The 9,182-nt window shown below is 48.0% G+C and overlaps 1 protein-coding gene across 1 annotated transcript; it reads right to left on the minus strand.

Moving 5' to 3' along the window:
* Nucleotides 1–4,629: 4,629 nt before the first annotated feature.
* LOC133915045 (protein DETOXIFICATION 54-like) lies at nucleotides 4,630–8,244 on the minus strand. The gene is made up of 2 exons (XM_062358046.1): nucleotides 7,121–8,244; nucleotides 4,630–5,845 (listed from the first exon to the last, which is right to left on the minus strand). Exons 1-2 carry the CDS (start codon nucleotides 8,093–8,095, stop codon nucleotides 5,297–5,299), a joined length of 1,524 nt encoding a protein of 507 aa, XP_062214030.1. The 5' UTR covers nucleotides 8,096–8,244; the 3' UTR covers nucleotides 4,630–5,296.
* Between the last annotated feature and the right edge of the window lie 938 nt (nucleotides 8,245–9,182).

The raw sequence follows: 9,182 nt of genomic DNA on the forward strand, positions 1-9,182 counted from the left end.
AAAAAGCCGTATTTCTCTCAATCTTTTCCTCACCCAAACGACCACAAAGATCGAGCTAGGGTTGCTTACTGAAATTTGCAGGGATGATACAAATGTCCTGAGTCTCACTGCAAGATTGGGAGCTCAATGGGCAACGCCTAGCCATCTAGGTGGACAAACCATAAAGAGTAACAAACGCGAAATCACCGGCTTAAAGAAGAAAACGAGTATTCAAATGATGGATTTGAATCTTACTAGCACTACTCCTTGATCTCACTTAATCCTACACAAAATTTCACCTAGAATCATAAAGGGGAGTGGAGAGAGGAGCTTTGAATTCTCTTGAGCTACTTGTCTCAAGTTAGGTCAAAATGAATGAGCTAGGTTACTATTAGAGAGAGAGGGTGTGTGGTATAAATACTTCATACTCAAAAATTTGCCATTATACCTTTAAAAATGCAGACCTTCCGTACGCTCTTAGTTAACCCAAACTCCGCTAAAGTACGGACTATCCGTAAAAATACGGACACTCTGCATTTGCATATTTTTAAAAGATTAGGGTTAACTTAGGTGCAAGTGTTGTATTTGATGTGTCTCTCATAGGTTTATTAGATTTTTTTTAGCATTGTTTCTACATAAACAAGTAAATTTCGTATCCCTCTTAATAGTATGACATCATAAACTCAATTTTAAAAGATAAATGAATTTAAAACTATAAGATTCATGTATCGCTTTCCTTTTTCCTTTTTGGGGTCACCATGCGTTAAATTCTCATTTGATCGAATTACACATGTCCATATTTCATAAAACTCATTAGTTCAATAATTATTTTATCATTATCACCAAAACCTATTTAAAGATCTAGATGCACTTTCAGCCCCAACTATCAGGTCCAATGGAGAGACCCTAATTTCTGCTTGAGCCCGACACATTCCCATAGTAGTAAAGTGCGACAACCCACTCTTCAATTTTACGAGCATTAGAAAATCTCATACTAAAGTGGTTGTCTGACCATTTCTTTGTATGGCATCTCTAAGTAGAGCCAAAGATATTATAGAATTCTTGCTCAATCTGTTGAGCAGTAGTAACCCTCTTGACCATTGTAATTATTGCTAGGCTAGCTTTTTTTTCACAGCGGTAGCATTAGAAATATGCTCAATGAAAAGAAAGCATGCCCCTCACTCTAAGCGTCACACATAGGAGCAACAAATTCTCTCGGATTTTTTTCAGGGCACAATCTGGAACCATGACCCTCCCTCTCATAACGAACACAATTATTCTTAGCAAGACAATTACTAACAAGATGATCAAAAGAACCGCAACCATAGCATGCACTAACCTCAAAAGCAACAGCAGTAACCCGACCACTGGAAGATGAAGAAGGGCGAGTGTACATTTGAGAAGGGAAGGTTGGTTCAGATCCACTCCTTGGAACCCCGTGAGAAGTGGAAATCTATTGGGTTGAAGATTTGCATCAGATGGGGGTGGTCTCACTCACGTCACCTCTTCATCCCCATCTTCCTCTTGATGTTGTCATTCCTAACGCATCTCCTCCCGATGATCCAGATGACCTCAATCAAAATCAGCAGCATCGGTCGCTGCCCAAGGATCTGGATCTTGAATTATGGATGGCAATTGGATCCGCGGGTTCTGCATTTGATGGGTCTGGGTTCTGATTTCATTTTCTGCCCATGGGTCAGTCGAGTCGAGTATACGAACCGGGTCAGGTTGGGTTTAAGTTTTAATTTTAACACACATGGCCCATCAGGTCACTCGAAATCCATTCTCAATTTATATAACCCAATCCAACTTTCCTCAGCCCATTAAAATCTCGGGCTTAAAACAAGGCCTCCCCAACCCGGCCTCCCCTCCTCCCATGCTCCCACCCCAACTTCGGGCCGCCGCCCCTCACCGCCAGCCTCCCCGTCCAACTGTCGTGCCCTCCAGCTACCTACGCCCACCCCACCCTGGCCTCCCCGTCTAGCCCCACCTCCTCGGCCTCCCCGCCTGGCCACCGCCTCTCCCCGGCCTCCCCATCCCGTCACCCCTGGGTCAGCCTCCCCGCTGACATCACCCCTCAGTTAGCCTCCCCGCTGCCGCCCCTCTCCAGACTCCCTCGATTGTGTCAGAGGCCTCGCATGAAACCCTCGAGATTTCATCCGGTTACCTCCCTACCGCTTGCTTACTCGTAGATGGACAAGATCCTAATTACGCACTCTGGTTGCAGGCACCGTGTATTCCGCTTCTGCTACTCTGCTGTTGGTTTTCTCTTGTTCAAATGTTCAGTCAAAAGATACCAACACATGACTTATTCTACTTCTCTTGTAAAAAATAGAGCGAGGGCGTAAGGGCTATAGGACAGTGAGATCCGCCGCTGTTTGCCTCGGTACGTAAAGGCATGGAAAAGCAGAGGAAGCAGACAAACATGCTCCTTTCCAGTTTTGAGGGATTTGCTAGTGATACAGGTCATCTACTAGTGGTAGTGGCGCTGTGGTGGCCGGTGATCTACTAATTGAAACTACCTTTTCTATTTCGACTATTCTTCGGCTGCTAATAAGTGGACATGGATATGTAAGCATCTTCATGGGATATGCAAGCATTTTCATCATCCATGAGATGGTGGGGCACCTAAACTCCCAATCTTGTCGATTTCTCCATGCTTTGTGCTGATAACTTGCTTTCTGCTTCCTTTACTTATATTTTTAGTCTATTTTTAAAAAAGACACATCTTTTCTTTCCCATTTTAAGTGTATGAGTGTCTCTCTGGAGTACTCAATTTTATACAGGTCAAGCATAAGGCAGAACACCCTGTCAGACAGTCTTGTGCAATCTAATGTCTTTTCATCAGGAACACGCCTTGCCAAATCAATGCAAGAGTCCACAACACAAGTGGCGTTAAGATACACAGCGCAGCGATAATTGACAGACCACCCAGATTATGTCTCGTCCTCTCGAAATCTGAATCCCTGAATTCCTTCGTTCTCTGCATCAGCTGTTCTGTCTGATTCTGGCCGGTGGACCGTGAATCATGCACGTCAAGGGTCAGAAAAGGGAAAGGCCGGGTGCCTTGCGGTTCATGCCGGCGAGGCTAGAGTTGCTGAATTTAGCAACCATCAATTCATGGCTACATCCAAGCAAGCACCATGCATGGCCCCAGCAACTAAATTAATCAAGAGTCCTAGGTGCTTAGAGTGTTTGACTTTCACGCATGTCCTAATCAAGAATCCGCATTGTATCAGTAATATATACCCCTCTAGTAAAAAAAAATACATGATATTTTGGATATGATATAGTCTCTAATACGTATATTTGGTTATTATTTTTTTAAGAATATGTGTGTAGAACAAAAAAAATCATGAGGTTATAAAAATATTTTTCAAGACAAATCTATATATATATAATTTTTATTTTATGTTTTCTAGATAAATATTTTAAAAGTTATAGTTGGTCAAAGTTTAAAATTTTAACCGGATATTTTCCAAAATGTTAGGTATTTATGATTGAAGAGAGTATGTATATAATTTTAGGTTCTATCTTTTTTTGCCTAGACATCATATAGTGATTGATATTTTCAGCTCGGTCCTACAATTTGATATTCCTGTATCGGAGCGGGAATCCTTTGAGGACAGTGCTTAGATGCTCACATTATCCATCTCGCTCTTACGAGATGCATTTTTCTTTAAAAAAAAGTTGGTAAATGCGCATCCTTGATAAACGCGTATCCTAGCCCCACAATGCCATAAAGTCGAGCTAATCGATTCCATTCCCATCAACAACCTCCTTGTACATCCTTTATAAAAAAAAAAGAAATAATATATTTTTCAAATAGTGGAAAAGGACCTTTTTGAAGGAAAAAAAATCTCTAATTTATCCCGAGCAACCCTGATTGCTATCTACCCTTTTCTAGATGCAGCAGCATGCGCGTATAAGGGTGCAATCTCCAGCATTTTCACTTTTTTCCATTCTTGCTTTCGAAACGAACCGTCGGCAGAAGGACCGACTGTTATATTGATAAGGAGAGGAGTAGTGTGTCCATCAGTCCATCCATTTCTTTTCATCGTGCATGATCAATTGAAACATCGTCCGTCATTGCATGGGCACCGCCTGACAGATTGTTATATATGTTTGTTACACATGCCATGCGTACTGCTGACAGGTACTGACTGGCCTGGCCGGGTACGATCAATTGGCCAAGTCTTGCTTGCAACTTCATGCACGCCTCTTGCACCCTGGCCATACGTGCATGCTTCCATCGGTCGTCATCGGCATGAGCCGTGAGCACACCCGATCGATGTGGACGCGTAACGACGATCGAGCTGCAACGGATTGGTTCGCATGGACGGGCTCGAGAGACCTGCATCTGCTGCGTGGGCACGCAGGCCGGTGACGAAGACGTCGACACATTTGGCTGCTGGTTAATTGTCTAGCACTGGTCGGCAAGTTGCCAGCCAGTACATCGATCGATCTGATCAAGACCTACGCAGAAACGCTGTCTATTCTGACAGAAACTGGTGAGCCCTTGCCCCTTGGTCGCATGCAACTGCGGTTTCTGCGAATGAAACGGCACTGATGAGCGACGGACACCAATACAATCCAAGGCCAAGTTGTGAACGACAACAGCGAGAAAAGGCGACAGCGACGTGCAGGATATTGTCCTCCCAAAAAGGGGAATATTACATGACAGCTGCTTTCATTTGCGTAGTAAAGCCAATATTACAGAACAGGATCGTCGATTTGAGACACTGATCGCCTCTGCAACACAGCCCCAGCCCCCAGATTAAGTCTACTACAGTACAGACTCTTCTCCTCCTAGCTAGTGCAGTACAAATGAAGTGATGACGATGGCGATTCGATCGGGAAATGCATGCAAAAGCCTCCTCCAATTTTGAGGGCGTCACCATCGTCCCTCCCAAGCGTAATATCTCAAGTGACTGGCCATGTAGCAATGCATGCATATTATAGGTTCTGAATTCTTCTGATAGATGGGTCATGGCTACCTAGATAGGTCGTCATTTTCCAAGCACCAAGCGCCTCAATGGTCACCACTTGCTATGCTGCTAGATGCGACTTGTGGGTGCTAGTTGCGACATCCACCACCACCATAGCTAATCAATGTGCTCGGCATTGGCTACGAGAACGAAACGATCTAGTAGAAGCTATACTATCTGGCAGCCAGGCCCCTAGCTCACCCCTGCATGCTGCATGAGCCGCGGACACAAAGCTAGCAAAACGTCGACCGTGGACTCTGACGATGAGCCACCGATTCGCTGGAACGTGCAGGCAGGCCCCTCACCAAGTCGTGGCAGCTTTCACTACACTAGACGTCCTCCGGCGGCTCGCCGTTGACAGCCACGAGGCGCTTGCTCTCCTCGGTGGTGGTGGCCGTCGCGAGCTCGAGGCCCGCCAGCTTCTTGGCGCGCAGCGCCTCGACGTGCCAGTCGGTGCGCCACACCACGGCGGCGAGCACCAGCGCCACGCACGCGACCTGCGCCGAGAGCAGGCCGTACCAGAGCCCGCGGAACCCCGCCCGGGCCCCGAACGCCAGGTACAGAGCCACGGGGGTGCCGACCAGGTAGAACGAGAGCAGGTTGATGCGCGCTCCGACGGCCGGGCGCGCCGTGCCGCGCAGCACGCCGCAACCCGTCGTCTGCGGGCAGTTGCCCAGCTCGCACAGCCCGATGATGGGCATCGCCGCGGAGGCCAGGTGCACCACGGACGCCTCCGTCGTGAAGAGCCGCACCCACTGCCGGCTGAACGCCACGGTCCACGCCACGTGGATGACGCCGATCACCACCGCGCACCCGAGCGCCACCATCGCCGCCATCCTCGCCCGACGAGGCTTGCCGGCGCCCAGCTCGTTGCCCACCTGCGCGATCACAATCAATGAGCAATCAAACGTACGCTGTTCACGAATCAAACAGAACAGCTTTGACACAATGAAAGCACTGTTCTGCGAAGATTTTTGCTTCTGTTCTACATGGTTGCGTGCATGCAATTCTTGTCTTTTCTTCGAACACAGCTGAGACAAAAATATATAAACCGAACAGTCCGTGGCAGATGACGACATGGCCGGACGACTCGTGCTGCGAGCTTGGCAGCCATTCACGGTTCACACTGCTATGCTCTGTGTTGGCATAGTGACATGAGGAGACCAACCACGGTATGGAAGAAACAAAACTTACAGCCTTTGCCGTTTCTCCTGCTGTAAAAATGGAGTAACTTTCATGGATGGGTAAAAATGAGGTAGGTATCTGGGAATCTACCAAAGAAGGGAATCACGAGTGATTCGTGCTCCTTTCAATTTAAACAGTGATGAAAATTCCCTAGCCCAGTTTAAGAACAGAGTCCACTGCAAGCTCTGAACATGCATGTGTTCTTCGATTGAAAAGGGAAAACATGCAGGCCTCCCTGGTCTGAGGGTAAGCATGCATGAGACAAGTATGACATGGTAGCGGGGCACGCAGAATAGGGATGGCGCACCACACCTGTCGCCGCTGACGTGCAGGACGGCGATAGGAGGAGGGCAAACCCACCATGCACGAAGCAATCTCTTGCAAATGCTGTTACTTTTAGAAAGAGTGGCCATGGCCACATGCATGCCTGCAACTAAAAGGGCATAATTCAGAGAATGAGGAGCAGCAAAAAGGAACCAAAAAGGAACCTGAGAAAGCAGAGAATGTGCAGAATTCAGATGTTCGATCATAAGTTCATCATATCTAAAAGGTGCTGTTTTCTCGGTTCATATATGCTGAAAGAAGAGGAAAAAAGATTCGAAGTTAGCGTAGTTCCTCCAAAGGATGTCGGCCGACATCGAACAAAGAAAAAAGGATCAAAAAACGTGTGACCAGAACGGCTAATCGGCACAAGTTCAGTGATACGGTGATGCTCAGTTGCTCACAACATGACGAGAAAAACGGCGGCGATGTCAACTTGAAAGCAATCTCACTGCCTACCTCGTCGTCGGATATACAGTACTACAGCAATAGTTGGATCGACTCGTATCAAAAGATTCAAAAACTAACTTGAAATGGCCCAAATTCCGGCGCAAAGATCTCGGAAAAATCGAGAGAATATATGGTTGCGGAGGGTCGGTTTTCATTTCACGAATCTCGATGCAACGATGTTGAGTTGAGGTGCTTACCCTGGTGGATACGCAGGCGGCGAGCGCCATGGGCACGGTGTACATGAGGCTGGTGGTTTGGATGAGTACACCGGCGGCGCCGACGGCGGCGGCGGGGTTCGGCAGGTACCCGGCGAGCACGGTGACCACCTCGTACCACCACCACTCGAGGCAGACGCCGAGGCAGCTGGGGACGGCAAGGCTGACGAGCCCCGCCAGCCCGCTGGCCACCGCGGCGGGGCGCGCCCAGCCCCTCCACGTGTCCTCGCATGCGCGCGCCCAGCGGATGTACGCGAGCAGGAACAGCGCCATGTTGGTGTTGGTGAGCGCCTGCGCGACCGCGACGCCGCGCACGCCGAACCCGAGGCCGAAGACGAGCAGCACGTTGAGCGGGACGTGCAGCGCAACGGCTGCGGCGGAGCAGGCAGCCATGGGCTTGGTGATGCCCTGCGAGCGGAGGTACACCCGCAGCGGCTGGAGCACGACGCTGGCGGCGAGGTCCGGGAGCGCATATGCAGCGTAAGCGGCGGCGGAGGCGGAAATGGTGGGGTCCTGCCCAAGCGCGACGAGGATGGGGCCGACGTTCAGCCACAGCAGCGCGATGGGAACAGCGGCGATGAGGAGCAGCAGCATGGCGCGCTGCAGGGAGAGGGTGAGCAGGTCGTAGTTGCGGGAGCCGAAGGCCTGCGCGCAGAGCGGCTCGATCCCGGACGCGAGGCCGAAGAGCACGCTGTGGCCCGTGATGTTGGTGAGGCCGATGGCGAGCGCGCCGCCCGCGAGGTCGAGCGGGCCGAGGCGGCCGAGGCAGAGCACGGACACCATGGCCCGCAGGTACACGATGCAGTTGAGCGCCGTGATCGGCGCCGCCATGCCCCACAGCGCACGCAGCTCCGCCGCCGCCGATGGCTGGTCGTCGACGCCCGCGTCCACCTGGCCGCCGCCATTCCCGTCCTCCCGCTGCTGCCGCGCCGCCTTCACCTGGAGCGGGATGGCCATGCCGAACCAAAGCGTGCCACTCGCTGCTACTGCTCTGTTTGAACGGGACAGGTTTGTGTTCTGCGCCGTGCCGGTTCGCTCCCTCGGTATATATGGTGATGGTCGTCGTCACCTCGCCGCTGTGCTGCCGTGAGTCATTCATTGCTTGTGCCCTGTCCCTTCTCTGATCGGCAGATTAGCCTGGCTGCTGTTATATTAAAGAAAGCACGCGGCAACTCAGCTGTGATCGTGCAGCTACCATACTTAGTGCATTTGGTTTAATAGAATAGTCCACCCGGAAGATAGCTATTTAGTTTTTCTAAGATATTTACCTAATTTTTTGATGTTTGGTTTGATGGATAAGATAGACGAAACGATAAGAATTTGAGAATATTTTCATATATGTTGAATGGGCTATTAGGGTGAAAACTGGTGGACAAAAAGATCCAGGTTCGTGTTCATGTGTGTTATTTTTTTATTTAACTCTTAATTTATCTAGAGTATATTAGTAGTTTAAAAATTCTAAATATTTTTATGATTAAAATAGAGCTCACTAACAACCTATTTTAATTAATTTGATAAAGAAACGCCGAGCCCATATTTAATTAAAATTCTAATAAAACTACTTTTATAATTTCTAATAATTTTTAATGCCTCAAATAAATTTCAAAAAATCGAAAAAATCACTAATATTCTTCTCATGTGATGTACTAATTTATGTGATGTACTAATTTATAAAAATATTTCTAACCCTAAGTTATTTGGTAAAAAAATAAGTTCCTTTATAATGTATTTTTATCATTTCATGTGATACTCTCTTTTTAATTCAATTTGAATTCAAACATGCACAAATTCATTCAAATGCTTATGGAATGCATATAAAAAAAAGAAAATTGACTCATCCTATCGTCTATAATCCCATCAACCAAACAGAAAACTGGCTCATCACATCCATCTCAATCAAACAGAAAATTGAATCGTCTCATCTTGAAAAACATGGATGATCGTATCCTATCCAACATCGTCCTCCAACCAAACGCACCCTTACGGTACCATGAAAGACGCTGCCATTTCGACATGTCGATTGATTCTTGTGGATGGATACTAT

The sequence above is a fragment of the Phragmites australis genome, chromosome 4, assembly GCF_958298935.1.
Source record: "Phragmites australis chromosome 4, lpPhrAust1.1, whole genome shotgun sequence".
Lineage (NCBI taxonomy): Eukaryota > Viridiplantae > Streptophyta > Magnoliopsida > Poales > Poaceae > Phragmites > Phragmites australis.

Bases quoted from the DNA above. Each gene is read 5' to 3' on its own strand.
- LOC133915045 (XM_062358046.1), bottom strand. From the start codon at position 8,095: ATGGCCATCCCGCTCCAGGTGAAGGCGGCGCGGCAGCAGCGGGAGGAC. The intron at 5,846-7,120 runs GTAAGCACCTCA...GTGATCGCGCAG, and splicing joins CCGCCTGCGTATCCACCAGG to GTGGGCAACGAGCTGGGCGC.